This window comes from Rhipicephalus sanguineus, chromosome 7 (genome assembly GCF_013339695.2).
Source record: "Rhipicephalus sanguineus isolate Rsan-2018 chromosome 7, BIME_Rsan_1.4, whole genome shotgun sequence".
NCBI lineage: Eukaryota > Metazoa > Arthropoda > Arachnida > Ixodida > Ixodidae > Rhipicephalus > Rhipicephalus sanguineus.
In genome coordinates this window covers 161891194-161908736 of record NC_051182.1, presented here as the reverse complement: position 1 = coordinate 161908736, position 17543 = coordinate 161891194, and the positions used below count along the sequence as shown (strand labels likewise).

Below are 17543 nucleotides of genomic sequence, written 5' to 3'. Positions count from 1 at the left end.
CGTAATTTAGATTTTGTCGAATTAGTGTTCGACAGTTTCATCTCTGGAGGACTTTATGGGCGAATGCCGGACAAGTGTGTTTTTCTGTCAACACGGATATGTGGATCCATTGTGTGCGGAATGCTGTGCTGCCTGCACCTTGTCGGCGATGCAGCCATTTGAAGGTAACTATATATCACTTATGCTTCGAGTGCTATAGTTGTTCACTATCCTAGAGAACATCTAGATATAATGCAGTGCAAAGTGTTTTGAGTGTTCAGACGATGGAACGCCGCATTGTAAACAAGTTCTTTCGGCACTGCTCTGTAATATGTTTGTTTAGGGGTTTAGGCGGAGTGCTTGCTAATTTTCTGCCATTTGTTTTGGAGCATCACAGAAAACGAGTGCCGTGCAATACTTGTATTTTGAACGGCATGCTAAATAACTATAAAGTATACTCGTGCAAATTTGTAGCTCCGTCCGTGACTTTTAAAGAAAGCGCAAAGGAGCCCGTATTTTGCACTGCAAATATACATTTCTTTCCATAGTTCTAATAAACAGTTGTTAGTTTGCGCTCATATGTGCCGTGTGTGTGGTCCTTCTCTGTCCCCAGTCACTTTTTGTAAGGTTTGCGCAAAAATCATCGATATTGTTATAATCCGCATGGTAGCGTGAAATAGTTGCAACGAAAAGCCAGAAAAGCGGCTGCTACGCACGCGCTGCGGAGCCGACAACAGCGCCGCCGCATCTGGATGAATTCTCGCTCCCTCTCCGGCGCGCCGATGCTGACACCTCTCCTTCTAGCGACCATAGTACAGTGTACCATGGTAGCTGAACGATATATCGCAGCTCCAGAGTCCCCTATAGTTAATTTTAGGAAACTCTATGAACAGGCAGACAGGTAGTATGCGAGGGATTAAAGTTGGTCAGCTGCCGGCTCGTAAAAATATCACGTGCTACGTGATGCCAACAGGCAGAAAAAGAGTGTTCCACACTCGCCGCCATGGCTGCGACCGGCGCTGACTAACACTCCTAGGTTTAAATGTACATATATACCCCATAAAGTGGACGAGAGGATGACCGCCGCCGTAGCTCAGTGGTAGAGCCGTAGAGCCAGTAGAGCATCGGACGCGTTATTCGAAGGTCGCAGCCTCGCAGGTTCGGTCCCTGCCGGCGGCGAGTTTACTTTCTTCACATTTATATTCTAATTACTAGAAATAACACCCCCTATACTTTCCTTGGCATTATTGTCTGTTAGTTCTCATTACTATTGTGTCTAACAAAGAAGCGAAATCCGGCCCCTAGTGCGCACTTCAACCACTAAGTGCATACTTATTAATGTGTATTGTTGCACGCACACGCACACACACACACGCTCGCGCGAATGGTACAGGTTTTTGATCTAAAGCAAGTGTCGCATGGCCTCCAAGATAAACGCCGCGCGCTCGCCATCTCGGGGGCCATGAAGAGTCTCACACTGTCTCACAGATGGCAGCACATTATCTAGAGTTTGCTGTTTGCTTGATCAACGCCTCCGCAAGCCGGCGTTGGCTTGATATGTTTTCCGCTAGATGGACATAGGGTTGTCCATCTTTGTTTGAAAGTTCGTGTGTGTTTTTAGCGGCGATGGCTGCACTATCCCGGCCTTTTTTGACGTAGTTTGATGGCCTCCCAAATGCGCCTACAAATCGCCGAATGGGCTCGTTTTCGTCGTGACACCTGCCGAACAAAATGCGTTAGGACACTCCTTCCACTACATGGCATTTATGTAGTGTTTTCTTCCGAAGCATCTGCAAGTAACATCGTGGCTTTGTGGTAGGACATTGCCACGCCGGGTTCGATCCTCAATGGGACCGAAGATTTTATTCTTTATTTTACTTGCTTCTTTCTCGATTTTTCGGTCACGGACGATTTTTCGCTCAAAACCAACGGTGCCGACACCGACGGCGGAATTTCTGCGACACCCCATGTAACACAAAAGAAGCTATTTCCCGTCTAAAAGACGTCTTGAACGGCTATCAAAAAGGGCTAATAGACGTCTTGGTCAAGACATTCCCGTAGCCGTAGACGTCTATCCGACGTCTTATAGCTGTGCTAATGTCCCGCTAGTTGACGTCTTTAGAAGACGTTTTGAAAAGACCAAGATAAGACGTTTTATAGACGTTCTTGTTTTTTCGCCGTTTTCGAAATTTTGGACTTTCGAAATATAAAATAAACTAATATAACTGTCTTTGCAGATGTTTGGTCGGCAGCCTGACGGCTACCATAGGAAGATAAGAGATTGAAGGGACCGAAAGAGCTCCCGCGAGAGCACTTTCCTGTTTTTCTCACACTTCCTATGTCAGTCGTCGAGCAAGTGACCAAACAATCAAGCAATATCACTAACACACGTACATACCTGTTCACCCACGCATGTCCCCACTGTTGCATATATAAGTTTTCGACGCTGAGTTTACTCGCGTTTATTGCGGACCGAATCAAGTTGTTGCGGTCGCTCATATATGCCGCGTGAATTATTGGCTACTTCAGCACACCATACATATCCAATTTTCATGTAAAAGACATCGGTTTATAATAAATTTGAACACGTACGCAGGTGTCACGTATCTCGGGAGCGCTTGCAATGTGTGATGGAGTTGGGAGAGTGAACGAGGCGGGTGACCGTGGCGTCACGACAAACACTCTTTATAGAACACAACACTGCAAACAAGAAGTTAACACTAAAAAATTTACATCAAAAAGTGACATTAGAAAACGTGACGCTCTAGCGCGCAATCTCTAACAACTCGCAAAGCCTACAAGCTATGCTTAACTTCTACACACTCCAAAGTCTGGCCACTATGGCGCCTCAGTCTCGCTACGCGAATCGAACGTTCTTACGGTTCGTGTTGCCCGTCGCCTCGATTCGATGCGAAGATCGACGCCCTGCCCAGTCGTCGCCGCTGCTGTCGACGTCTTGGGGTCGTCGTCGTCGATCCGCTGCGTCACTAGTCTTCCTCGTCGCCGATCCTCCGGCCCTTCGTCGAGAACCTCCGTCTCGTCCAGCTAGGCCTAACTCCTGGCCTCCCCTTGGTGCCACCGGGTCGAACTGTCGACGTGGCTCTCCGGTGATTGCTGGTGGGTCGCCGTCATCTTGCCGAGCTGTGGTAGTGCTGCAGGTGCCACGAGAACTGCGTGCTGAGGCTGCCGCAAGCCCAGGACGCCTCGCTCGGTAGACCCCGAGGTCGACGGCCACCCTCCCGGGGCATGCACAACGCTGCCTCCAGAACTCAGCCCTGCTGCTCTCGTCGCGGACGCGACGCTGGCCTGTACCACCTTGCTCCTCGACGACTCCACCGAACAATGACTGCTTGTTCCTCTGGGGTTCCGCACCTCAGTTCGGGTCGCGTGGCACGCGCCTTTCTCCGGCCAATGGCTTGCGTCGACGTGGCGGGGGGTGCACACCATCGGGTACTTTTCCATTCCCCGCACACCATCGACGCATTGCGCTGTCCGGCACGCGCCCCGTGCCCCTTTACTCATGACATTGGGCCCCCTTTTAAGAGTTTTTTCTTAAAAAACTGCTTTGGTCCTCCTCTTCAGGGTTATGGCCCTCTGCTCTTCTGATAGTGTCTTGTAGCTTGTGCTCCTCTTTCCTTGCTTGACCTATGCACACCTTCACTTCCCCACTTTGTCAGGCACTTTCACTCACTCACAATTTACTTCACCGCACATAGTTCATACAACACAACTATCATTAGACCTACACACCACATGTTCATTGTCCAGAACACTATAATCTACCAGGTGCGATACTACACAATGTCACAATCGGTCGCTTCATGGGTGACTCTTCACAAAGTGTTTGACATCTTTCTGCATACCTGGCCAAAATGCCTCCTTCGTCACTTCCCTACGCAGGTTCTGTGTATCTCTGAACCCATTCGCATACCAATGCTCTAAAATGACCTGTCTATAACGTGCGGGCACCATCAGTTGTCTAATTAGTGTCCCTCTTTTCCAAAACTTACGGAAAATTAACTCCTTGAGTGATTCGTAGGACACTCCATCTATACATCCCTCTCTTGTTGGTTCACGGCCAATTCTATCTATCGCGTGCCTCAGAGTTCTGTCCCTCCTCTGTTCATTTGAGAACTCCTCAGAGGTTACACCTACCCACTCCAACATTGGCACTTTATCCTTGTCTCGTGCCTCGCTATTCCCACTTCCCCTACTAGCTTCAATGCTCTCGGGGCTTCCAGTTACCTGTTTCCTTTGTTTAGCATATTTCTCACGCTGTACTGGGTCATCCACCCTTCTTACCCCTGGCCTATTTCCCAATATCACATCATAGATGGGATCTTCCATACACTTTGCTGTGAGTACCCCTACGAAATAAGGAGTATCTAACCTTATTTTCGCCTCGGGTAACTCCTTCTTGGATCCATCTACAAAGACCACTGTGCCTATTCTCCCCGTGAAATCCTTTTTATTCACCAGACTTCTCCTCACTAACACAGTATCCGCTCCTGAGTCCCTCAGCACCGTTACCCGTTTGCCATTTACTTTACCCTCCACAACTGGCATATTACCACCTTCCGACCTATCTATCACTGCACCAACTACCTCTTCCTTCCCTTCTGACCTCATTGCACACGCAGTATGCTCTAGAGGTGTGCACGGGCTCCGGGTAGCCCGAAAGCCCGAGCCCGGCCCGGCCCGCGGGCCGGGCTCGGGCGGGCCGACGTATTTTCACCTCGGGCCCGGGCCGGGCTCGGGCTACTTGGAGTTTTATCGGGCCGGGCTCGGGCCCGGCGCAAAGCCCGAGTCAAGCCCGAAATATAGAGAATGAGCGGGAATTGTTTTCCAGCACGCATACAGCGCCTTTTCCGCGACCGTCCTTTACCGTTTTTCCTTTCCATTCGCTACTTTAAACAAAAAGTCAGTTTCGCCGCAAGGGCGAAGCAATGAATGCGATAGCAAGAAACATGCTATACGAAGTGAGGCTCGCCAATGCATACTCTCAGTTTGAACAGCGCTCCTGTTGCAAAGGCGGCCGAAGCAGCGAAGGAAACTAGCGTGCTTCAAGTGTCGAGCTGTGACAGTTGATAGTTCGCGCTCATATTCTGTTAGTTCGTTTAGCGGCGTCCCTTGAGCTCGAGTGACTTTCGTACGCTCCGTAACATGAGCGTGGACATCACGGTGAAAGCTTGAAACATACCTCTTTCCCTCACCACGAGAAAACCGCGCGAGCAGACAGCGTAAGGGCAAGGTTCTCCAGCGAGGTCGCCGACGCGCTCCTCGCGCCATCTCGCTGGTAATGAAGAAACGCTTATTAACGCCTGCCGTCTCTGAGTCCGGCCATCGGTAAAGGGTGTGTATATAACGCTCGCCGTTGGCTACTTGAAGGATCTGCGTTTTCTGGCGTAGTGGTTAGCGCAACGCGCTGCGGAACGATAGGTCGCTGGTTCGATTGCGCGCTTCGGAAGCATTTTTCTGAATTCTTTTTCTTATATATACATACTTACACATATACGGTGAATGACGGCGACGGCAAAATCCAGCCGAGACTGTCCATATAATTGCTATCGCAATAAAAGGGGAGCAGGTAAAGAACTGCCTCCGCTGCACTCCGACAAACAGAGAAGTAGCACCACCTGAGCTAGTGACGGCGCCACGCGACTCTTCGCGTTAGATTTAAGGTCAAATCCCATATGAGTGAAAATGCACGCGACAGCGACGAGCGAGCCGACGTAGATCGCCTTCGTGCAAGCGGACGCATGCATGGGCATAACCCATACACGTGACGGCTTTGGCAAGCGAACTCCATTGTTGCTGGCACGAGGCGGTCTATACTTGTATAGCAAGAGTGCCGCGAACAGTCTCTATTAGAGACTGTTCGTCGTGTGTCATTTGATCATATTTCATATGCTCAATAAAATGCCAAATTACGGGAAAACGATGTTTTGTTTTCGCAGCGAACCTTCAAAAAGCCGGGCCAGGCCGGGCCGGGCCGCGCCGGGCCCGGGTTTGTGTTTTCGTACGTCGGGCCGGGCCGGGCGGGCCCGCAGCCTTTCGCCGTCGGGCTCGGGCGGGCCTTCGACAAAGTCAACGGGCCCGGGCCGGGCTCGGGCTCGGAAATACGGCCCGTGCACAGCTCTAGTATGCTCTACCGGTCTATTCCTACACTCGTTCGCTTTGTGCCCTCTTTTCTGACACAATTGGCAGGTAACGTGGGATTCTTGTGGACTCGTGCTAGTGCGGCAGTTCATAGCTATATGCCCTAGTCGATTGCACAAGAAACACCGCTGCTGTGCCCTTTGTTTACCCCTTGGGGCCTCACTGTTGCTCTCTTCTTCCTTGTAATCGTCTCTGTCGCCTTTTTCTAAGTTCCTTAGACCCTGAGCCTCTACGAACTGGTCCGCTTGCTTTGCCATCTCCTCTACTGTGCTTAGCTTCCTCTCTTTCAAAAATACCGCTAAGTTCTTGCTGCACCTGTTGAGAAATTGCTCAGCAACCATTCTGTCGCGGACCCCTTCATAGGTCTTTTCTGTCTCAGACAGCTCTATCCAGCGATCAAAATAGTTAGCTAGCCGACACGCAAACTGCTTGCCAGTTTCTGAATCCTCGGGCCTACATGTTCGGAACTTTTCGCGAAAACCCTCGGCTGTCAGCCGGAACCTCTCCAATAAAGTCTTTTTCACAATGTCGTAGTCCAGAGACTCGTGTGCTGGCATGCGACCAAACACACTCAACGCCTCTCCCACGAGACACAAACTCAGAGCGTTTGCCCACTCGCCCTTCTCCCAGCCTTGCCCGATAGCGATCCTTTCGAATCGATGCAAATATGCATCAAGATCGTCCCTTCGCTCATCGAAGGGCGCCATCAGTTTACGCGGGCAAATTTGCCTAGGCCTGGGAATAGGCGAGTTGGCCGACGCTGACGTGGGAGTACTCGCGTTACTTGGGTCGCTGCGCGGACAAGCGTTCACCTCGGCTAGCTTCAGCTTAAGCTCGAGGATCTCCTTCTCGCGCTCGTGCTGTTCGCGCGCACGTTCCCTTTCGCGCTCGTGCTCTTCACGCGCGCGTTCCTTTTCGCGCTCGTGTTCTTCACGCGCACGTTCCTTTTCGCGCTCGTGTTCTTCACGCGCACGTTCCTTTTCGCGCTCGTGTTCTTCACGCGCACGCTCGTACTCCGCTTCGCGTGCCCGTTCTTGCAGTGCGAGCTGCTTGTCATGCTCCTTCTGAGCGACCTCAAAAAACCTCGTCGTCTCCTCCTTATCCATCCCTAAGTCTTTGGCCACGGCCGCCAACTTCTCCCAATCCATCCTTGCAACCCCCGACGATACGTGACTGGGCCCAAACGCTGGAAAAATCCTGGCACAGGCTCGCCACTTATTGTGTCAGGTATCTCGGGAGCGCTTGCAAAGTGTGATGGAGTTGGGAGAGTGAACGAGGCGGGTGACCGTGGCGTCACGACAAACACTCTTTATAGAACACAACACTGCAAACAAGAAGTTAACACTAAAAAATTTACATCAAAAAGTGACATTAGAAAACGTGACGCTCTAGCGCGCAATCTCTAACAACTCGCAAAGCCTACAAGCTATGCTTAACTTCTACACACTCCAAAGTCTGGCCACTATGGCGCCTCAGTCTCGCTACGCGAATCGAACGTTCTTACGGTTCGTGTTGCCCGTCGCCTCGATTCGATGCGAAGATCGACGCCCTGCCCAGTCGTCGCCGCTGCTGTCGACGTCTTGGGGTCGTCGTCGTCGATCCGCTGCGTCACTAGTCTTCCTCGTCGCCGATCCTCCGGCCCTTCGTCGAGAACCTCCGTCTCGTCCAGCTAGGCCTAACTCCTGGCCTCCCCTTGGTGCCACCGGGTCGAACTGTCGACGTGGCTCTCCGGTGATTGCTGGTGGGTCGCCGTCATCTTGCCGAGCTGTGGTAGTGCTGCAGGTGCCACGAGAACTGCGTGCTGAGGCTGCCGCAAGCCCAGGACGCCTCGCTCGGTAGACCCCGAGGTCGACGGCCACCCTCCCGGGGCATGCACAACGCTGCCTCCAGAACTCAGCCCTGCTGCTCTCGTCGCGGACGCGACGCTGGCCTGTACCACCTTGCTCCTCGACGACTCCACCGAACAATGACTGCTTGTTCCTCTGGGGTTCCGCACCTCAGTTCGGGTCGCGTGGCACGCGCCTTTCTCCGGCCAATGGCTTGCGTCGACGTGGCGGGGGGTGCACACCATCGGGTACTTTTCCATTCCCCGCACACCATCGACGCATTGCGCTGTCCGGCACGCGCCCCGTGCCCCTTTACTCATGACAGCAGGGGATCAACATCGTATACTGTACTACATAAATGATGTTTAGCGGATAGCGCGCAAATAAATAATCGCGCTTCTCAGCAACAATAAATTATCCCATGATGTTGTCAAATCGGTTTATTAATGAATAAAGCACAACCAAATGTGGCACAAAACACGCCGGAAGGTGACCACACAAGATGAAGCTGAGTGGCACGGCAGCGACGTAAATAAAATTCTGCATGAATTCTGCACTCCAAGTCTCGTCAAAGAAACTGCACTGGCTTCCGCATTAGCTGGCGTGGTCTCAGGCCCAATATCTTGCACAAACAGCAGTGAAGAAAAGCTGCATACAGAGAAAGCAAGTAAGCTACGTAGGATTTACAACAAATAACAGATCATCAAGTCACTCTAAAGAAACATTTCCAATTACAGATATGATAAAATGCTGTCATGTATTAAGAAACGACAATCAATCATAACCGCACCTACAGGCGAGGCGCCTACGGTAGAAGCTTTGCACTTTGTCAGCGACAGGCCGGCGTAGTTGTAAGCATGCTTGCCTAAATTATGTCGGCCTGTCACTAGCGTGCGTGCGTGGAGCCACGAGCTGTAACGCGCAAAACATAATTACTCAAAATAGGGCGAGTCAGTCTGGCTTACGATTCGCACCGGCGCGTATACTATAGTTTCGCGTTCGACCACGCGGTTCAACCTAGCAAAGAACTCTTCACAGTTTAATCACAATGCTAAAACCTTTCAGTAAAAACGACGAAAGGTCAGGTGCACTTACCGAAAAAAGCACTCTATCCGAACGTGCACACGTTCTTAGCTGTTTGTCTGGCTGCAACGAAGGTGGTGAGCAGAACAATCGCTTCTTGAAACGAACGTACCGACGAACGTACCGTCGCAAAAAGCACAGTAAAGCTTGTTTCACCAAACACTGATGGAAAATATGCGACAGACAGTATGATCACCGTTACTTGATGCCAAACAGCCCGTAATCCGTTCATCCGTTCACAAACAAAAGCTGACAACGCTACACAAAACGCAAATCACCGCCGGCCGTCGCCTAGCTCTGCTGCCGATCGAGCCGCCGCAGCCGCCGCGAACTGGCGGCTGGCGCGAACTAGTGGAGGAAGAGGGGAAAGGAGGAGGAAGGAACAAGTATTCTGAAACAAGCCTCACTCTTCACTTGACCGAGCTGAGCACAGCGTCACTATTCAACAGAAAAGACACAACGGTTCTCACAAAATAATCCCGCCTATTGCTCAATATTTAGTGAACATTCCTGCCAATAGGTATTTCTGCCATCGTTCGCTGTTGCGCGAGCGTTGCGCGGCCTTAGCCGCCTTGGCTTGAAAAGAATATACTTACCAAACTGCTGATAGAAACGCGCCTTGCGGAGCGAAACCAATTATTTTGAGGGCTTTGTTTTCTGTGTCTCTTCTTTCACTAAAGCGACAGTCACCGCTCTTTAGACATGCCGTTTTGGCGTCTTTGCGCTCGTGGACAAAACATTTGAAGAATCATTTACATAGTCGTTGCGCGCGCACTTCCCCCACCCACGAAACACGAAAGCTCTATAAAACGTTTTATAGAGGTTTATGGAGGTTTTAAACGTTTTAAAGACGTTTTATAGAGGTTTTGTGTTTCATAGGCAGAATGTACTCTGGTTATGTCGTAGCTGTTGAAAACGGTATTAAACAGTACGCAGGCATATTTGAGAGGCAATTGTGCTTTATTTTGCAAAAATGTCTATTCTTGATCTTCTCGTAAACCAAGACGTTTATAGCCGTCCGTAGCCGTTTCGAGACGTCTTTTAGAGGTTTTGTGTTACATGGGACGAGCTCTCTAACGCTTTCGCGTTAAAAACGAGCCCTCAAAAGTCACCTTGTTTCCTTCATTTAGCAGCGAGATCAGGCGCATAGTCGTTTGCGTTCTAAGGAGTTTCGCTCATCGGTTGTATTCGTACACGGAACAGCTGTTAGTTTTTGCTTCTGAGGTAGCGTACAACAAGGCTCACCGTACGAAAACATTTGAAAGAAAAGCAATGCCAGTTAAACTAACCATATTAATACTCCGTCTCCATGCTTCCGTCTGCGCGCAATGCGAGAGCATCGCCTCTAGCGGATATTCACCGCGAAAGGTTCACGCTCCGCTATGTGACGTGCTCGCGCGGCGCTTTGTGCCTTTGCGTACTGACGACTAACTGACAGTGACCACCGCCGTCGAGCGCGTCAAATGTATGGGTGATATTTCGGATTTCGGGCGTGCTTCCAATTTCCGCAAACAAGCTTTTTCGCTGGAATTGAGCGCGGGTGTTGCTGCCAATAGCACATCTCCAATGCAAGAGGACAGCGTCAGCGACGGTAGCAGGTAACATTGCGTTTCCTTGATCTCTTCCTTGCGCGGGCTACGCTGGTTTAACGCAGTTGCTGCGCGAGCAAGTGCTTTCGCTCCCTGTTATATTTCTGGTTACGAAGATACCAGAATTAACAAACGCTGGCTCCATGATTTTCGCTTGTTTTGATCTACGGAGGTTCCGTAAGAATACCATATTCACCGCAAGCTTTTCTCCTTTCATGGTACCTACGCCTTCGTCGCGCGCTCGTACGTACTTACATAAAGCGGATATGCATATGAGGACACAGGACAAACGCTAGCTAAGAGCATTAACGGGTACATTAGCTTTCTAATCTCGCTTTTAATGCGATCAGCATTAAAAGATTACATTTCTTCTCCCAAGTCATGGACCAACTCGCCCAGCAACACGTTTTACTAAATTTAGGGAGTGTCTAGCGTTACGTCTAGACGTAACGGTAGGAGCCGTTGCAGTTACGTCTGGACGTAAGAATAACGAGTCTTAATAGTTACGTCCAGCGTGACGATACAAATACAGCCCGTTAGACCTACCGAACCGATTGGCCTTAGTGGCGCAGCGGCTTGGTTCGAACCTCGCTGCTGCTACGACGTTTTTTTTTTTTTTTTTTTGTCGTCTCAAGTGTTGCTGAAGTCTGTTGCCAGAGAAGCGCGACGCGGCTCTTGGGTTACGTACGCCTCCGCCTGCCCCGTAGGGGCAGGCTGCGCGGGCTAAACAGCGCGTGGCCGCGACAGCGGCCAGTAGCGCGTGACTAGGGACCCTAGCGTGACCGTGACCCTGCCAACCGGCCATTGAGCGTTAGCGAAATGGCCGCACTCGCGAAGCGAGGGCGAAGCCACGATTAGGTTGCCGCGCCCGAAGGGCGCAGAGGGCCTTCACTGAGCTACAGGAAAATAATGTACTCACGTTTGTGGAAAGCCACATGACTAGAGTCCCTAGATTTTCCCTGCTCTTCAACAGGGAAAAATCTAGGGACTTTAGTCTGGACGTAACGATAGCGGTGACTACAGTTACGTCTGGACGTAACCCTAGCAACAGCCTTCCATTTAATTTATTGTTTATCGCCCAATCCATCATTCTCATGTTGATTTCGTTAAGCCTGCGTTTATGCTAAATATCTAACATAGTTGTTTGAAGGATTGTGAAAAATAATGCAGAATTTAGGAAAAGTAATTCTCATTCAATTCTGAGCACCTTCTATCTTGCATTGTACTAAAATTTTCAGATCTGTATAGGTAGCTTTTATCTTCGTTTACATTTCTGTGCCAATACTGTTGATATTAACTGGCAAGTTGTCCTGGCCGTATATATACAGATATATTTTTTATCCATTAGTTTCAAGGGTGCGCAAATATCAAATTTTCAACTACGAAGCGAATTGAAATACTGAAAACCAAGTGCGAATCGAATATTTCTGAACACGAACAGTATAACTATAGTGACTTCTGCAAAAAAAAAAATAAAAAATTTTCCCCAGCCAGACATAAAAAATTATGTTGTATAGTTTATAATGTACTGGAAAAATATGCTTTGTACAAAACTCTAGCCTTACAGTGCCGCATATGCAGTTAATCTTTTCCCAAAGGATGCAAAGCTTCTTGGTATGTTCGGGGAGCGGTGACACCATTGGGCATATCACCTATCCTCCAGACAACAAAAACAGCCGCTCATGAAACACACTAGTGCCAGGTGTTTCGGCTTGTCGTAGCTTAATCCTCTTAGCATGCTTTCTCAATTAGAAGGAGCAATGACAACTGGTCGACACAATGTTTATTGCAGGGGCTTCATAAGTTTGGGATAACCCATGATATTGCTGTTTCCTTATTTTTATACATTTTAATTTGGCAGTGGCTCCCCATTTGTTTCGGTTGTTTTGTTCAGTATAATTTTGGCACTCTATTTGCAACATCATGCGCGGCGTCATACACAATGCCATGCTCTGGCCACTACACTTGAATACTGGCATATTTGCAAAAGCACAATAGGGGGTGGGGGGGTGGGGCAATGCAGGAACGGACACTATTTCGTCTATTTTTTTCATCTAAATTTGTGGAATTTAACCCAGGCATGCAATACTTCTGTGCAGATCTCACAAAGTTCTTTGAAGTTACAAAGTTTTGTGGTGTTCGAATTTTTCGAATAGTAAAAGTACCTTGCCAATCTAAACCGAATGCTGCACAATTCGAGTCGAATATTCGTGCACCTGTAGTTTTAAACCATGAGCTGCAAATTTAAACTGCATTTTCAGGATTCCATGCTGTTCAGTAACGTCACTACAGTTGAAAATTGATTTGATGAAGTGATGACAATGCTCGAATTAATTTGTTAAATCAGAATGTTTGTTTGTAAAATCGAGATAGGGATTTTTTGGTCCCTCGGAAACTCAAGCGGTAACATAGGGACACCCAAAAGCTACCACGGCATCGCTAACCTGCGCCTGCACATGTGAAAAACTCGTGAGGGCAGCCCAGACGTGGAGCCTCCTATGTCGCCCTGACACTGGGGACTTCATGTCCGGGTGATGCAAGCCAGGTAGACGGTCACATGAAACTATTACAGGCTATCAATATGCAAAGACACAGCAAACGAATGTAGTTATTGTGCAAGCAGGTTGAGCGAGAAAGTTGCGAGGAGATAATGAGAGCTATCTGTCGCATAAAGCATGAAATAATGAGAGCAACCTCCGCCGCCCCTACTGTCATTCTATGTCGCCTAGACACTGGGGACCTCATGTCCGGGTGATGCAAGCCAGGTAGACAGTCACATGAAGCTATTACAGGCTATCAATATGCAAAGACACAGCAAACGAATGTAGTTATTGTGCAAGCAGGTTGAGCGAGAAAGTTGCGAGGAGGTAATGAGAGCTATCTGTCGCATAAAGCATGAAATAATGAGAGCAACCTCCACCGCCCCTACTGTCATTTGGTACGTAAGAGCGGTGTGCAGCTTTGTCAGAATAAAGCTAGGGCCATGCCTAGGGCACTTAGATGCTCAAGGGCGTTAGAGCAGAAGCTCTAAGAAAAACCTGTCTGTGGCAAAGTTAGAAGGAAATCACCAGCTTATGACTAGTTATTTCAGTAAATAACTGTGCTAAACCGGGTTTCATGGCAAAGTTAGTGTGTTAATTCAGATTGATGACAACATTGAACCCTATGAGTATCTGCCAGGGAATGAAAATTTCTTTGTTAGATCAGGAACTTCGTAAAATCGGGTTTTGTTAGATTGAGTTTTAACTGTGGCGAAAAGCTTGCTAGTAAAGCAAGAAAAAACAATGAACTCTCTTAAAGCCAGAGAGTTGCTGGCATCGATGTTGTGCTTTTGGCACCAGACAAGCTGTTGCGCCTATATAGGCAGAATAAACTGCCATTCCAAGGATAGCCTCGATAAGGAATGTTGCAGAACCACAAGGGTGGCTTGGGCTTGTTAGTTAGCCATAGTTGCAACTTCCAAAACCAAGTCTACAGATATAAGAACTGATTTATGGTATGTGCACTGGGTGTAGTTTACAATATTCCTCTGGGCAGGAATACATTAATCAAACAGGGTGATGTCTTAATGAATGATTAACAGGCTTGTCTTTAACTTCATTGTTGCAATCATCACTGCATACTGATATCCAAACACACCCAAATGATTAGTTGCCACAAGAGCAAACAGATGGCATATGGAGTCCGGAGTATAAGCGTTTCCTCACTGCCACTGTACGATAAAGAAGTACAGGTACTTTATTTACTTTATTGCAGAGTGGTATCATCTCTGCATAATGAGTGGGAAAGTCTGAACAGAGAAACGAAATAGATTTGATTATATGCAGGGATCTAAGCATAATACAGGATGTAGAAGTAGTAAGCACGACAAACAGCAGCGGCTATGAGATGGAGCGGGCAAAGGTCATACTCAATCTAGAGGGTGCCATAATATAAAATTACAATGCTAAAAAACAGCCCAACTTATATTTAATCAAGTTATGTATAAGTAGTAAGCACGACAAACAGCAGCGGCTATGAGATGGAGCGGGCAAAGGTCATACTCAATCTAGAGGGTGCCATAATATAAAATTACAATGCTAAAAAACAGGCCAACTTATATTTAATCAAGTTAAAAGCAGAGAAATTCAGAATTGCAATTGAAAACAAGGAAAATGCTTTAGACAAAAATGATGAAGTAGAGTGTATAATAACCCTGTCACACGGCAAATCTAACGTCACTTAAAACGAATGACATTAGGTGCACTTAAAGGAGTCCTGACACAAAAATTTTCGCCCAGAGTTTTTTTGCTGCAGTGTGTTGCTGGGGGCCTGTTATTCATAACACGGCACATCGTTTGCTGCAGCACACGACAGATAATTAATTACAAGCTCCTCATTACCGACACAGCCTCAGTTTCGGTTTCACAGAGCTCCAAAAACGACAAGCCGCCGGGTGCAACTATCACCACCTAGCGAGTGAAACGCTCGGTCACGTGAGCACACAGAACAGTGACGCATATCCGCGCGGTCTGTCGTCGTCGGGCTCATCGTCGTCTGATGGCGTCGATTTTCTTGCGGCGGGGATGGAAGGAAGTTTTGACGTGGCGAATCACTTCAGGTTTGACCCGCTGGCGAGGAGCGATTCGTCGGGAAGCGCGTCAAAACAGAAATGGCGGCTATGACGTCATTATAACTTGTACCGGCTGCAACGGTTACGTAGTGGAAGTAGGGGGGTCACCTCGGGTCACCTCCGAGGGTGTCACTGCACTAGGTACGGCCTTAATGCTGGATCGCGCTCGCGAACTTCAAAATTCATATAAAATACCTTCCAAGCTTTATTCGCTGTCGATATTTTGCAGATGGTACACGCACGTACACGGGAATCGATCCAGCAGGCTATCTCGGCCGTGAAATTTTGTGTCAGTACCCCTTTAATGTCATTTTACCAACCTGCTGTCCTACGACGAAAACAAATATCACTTTAAAATGATGACCGTGACCTTAGCCCTCCTGAGCCGTGATTTTGGGAGAAATAAAATTCTATTAAAACTTGCATCTAACATGTGTGCATCCTCGAAAATAATTTTCTATCACTAAAAACCTGCTCCAAGAATATAAATGCAGCCTTGTTACACAACTACCATAGCTGCACGACACAAACGAAGGCAAGCCAAGAACCAAGCAAAAACCAATATGGCCGACGATATGACCGGGCGTGGGTACAGTGAACTGAAACGTGGGAGCATGACTGACACTCCGGCTGCAGAAATGAAACGGTGACAGCTAATTCGTGCAGTCGCCACTTTGATCGCCAAAACACGTGCAATCGGACGATCAACACCCACGATACAGGCAACAACAAGAGATCACAAATGAAACATGGCCGGCGTCCAGCCGCTGTAGTTGAGAGTAGCTTTCTTTTAGAAACTTTCGCACGTGCTGTTACATCATCAAACCAGTAATAAGTTAATCTAGTAAAGAACAAGATATTTAAGAATTACAAAAGTTATGTATCCATAAGTCAACAGTCATCTCCCTAAAAGGTCCCTGGCATCGAGACTACACATTCGGTCCGAAATCGAATGCGAATGTGTTTCGGGAACTCATTCGACAGGAAGTGTCGTTTTCATGGAATGCCATTAGTTTCCCCATGTGACAGCAAACAAATGGCATTACAAATGAATGACATTAGATTTGCCGTGTGACAGGTGTATAAATGACACCATAAGTAAAGTAATTTCTGTAGTTGCACTTGAAATTGGAGGCTAAGCACCATGACAAGAAAATGGCAAGCTCTCGCAAGTCACTAAGGACATAATAAAACAGCCACGAAAGATGAAGGTAACTGTCATGTCTGGTCGACCTTAGAGCAATTCTAAAGTGTAATCGAGCAACCATGGTCACTCACTGCGCCACCTACAGAATGGTTTATAAGAAGCTACAAGACCACGCCCAAAGCGTCACTTAGCCAGAAGCATCCACAGCATGTAGTCGTACTATCTGTAATAAACCCCTAAGTTCTTTGTTCGCTACCTCAAGTGCTAGGCAGCTTTCTTTGCCCGACTGCGACTGTTAAGTGCACAACACTGGCGACGAGGATGGGATTGACCAAGCATGGAATCCTGAAAAGCAGCATTGGGAAATGACCGTGAGTCAAGAAAGAGGCCTCAAGTAGCACAGCGAATGCTGCCCCAGCAAGAGGGACCATGAGCCGTCTGGGATACCTAGAGCCATTCAACGGGTTGACCAACGACTGGCCATCATACGAAGAAAGACTAACCTCATACTTGCAGATAAACCAAGTCGCCGAGGTTGATAGGGTTCACGGTTTTCTGAGCCTTATCGGTCCCAAGACATGTGCTCTCCTGAAGTTACGGTCAGTGCTGGAGCTGCTGTCGGCCAAGATGTTCGACGAACTGAAAACCTTGCTGAGGGGACATCTGGCGCCACGAATCTCCGTCATCGCAGAACAGGCGAGGTTCTACAAGCGATCGCAACGAGACACTGAGACCATTGCGGAGTTTGTTGCTGAACTGTGGAACTTGGCACGAATCGAAATCTTCCTTGACCAGGCATTGCATGATCGCGTTGTGTGCGGCGCTCAGAACTGCCGCCGTGCATGCACCGGAAGGAGGAGTGTACAAAGTTCATGTAAACAGAGGAACAGTCGAAGCCAGTGGTGTCGGACACCTCTAAACACAATGCAGCCAAGATCACGTGAACTGCCATATGTTTATGCTGCGACTCCCAGAGTCATTTAAGCAGAAACTGCCCGCATATAGGAGACAAATGCTTAAAGTGCCAGAAAAAAGGGCACATTCAGTGAGCTTGCTGCAGCACTGCACAGAACAAGAAAAAATTCCGGAAGAAAGTGGAAATACTCACAAAGGTGAATGACAGCAGCATTGTCGAAATGAATGCTGTG

At 48.3% G+C, this 17543-nt stretch overlaps 1 protein-coding gene across 2 annotated transcripts in view; it reads left to right on the top strand.

The window, feature by feature from the left end:
* Positions 1-10470: 10470 nt before the first annotated feature.
* LOC119400435 (uncharacterized) overlaps positions 10471-17543 on the top strand; it is a 51141-nt gene continuing 44068 nt past the window's right edge. The window contains exon 1 of one of the 2 annotated variants that reach the window (XM_037667465.2): positions 10471-10645. In XM_037667465.2, the coding sequence (XP_037523393.1) occupies positions 10515-10645 (131 nt within the window). In that variant the 5' untranslated portion in view covers positions 10471-10514. The remainder of the gene's footprint in view (positions 10646-17543) is intronic. The other variant, XM_037667467.2, reaches the window with a different exon arrangement.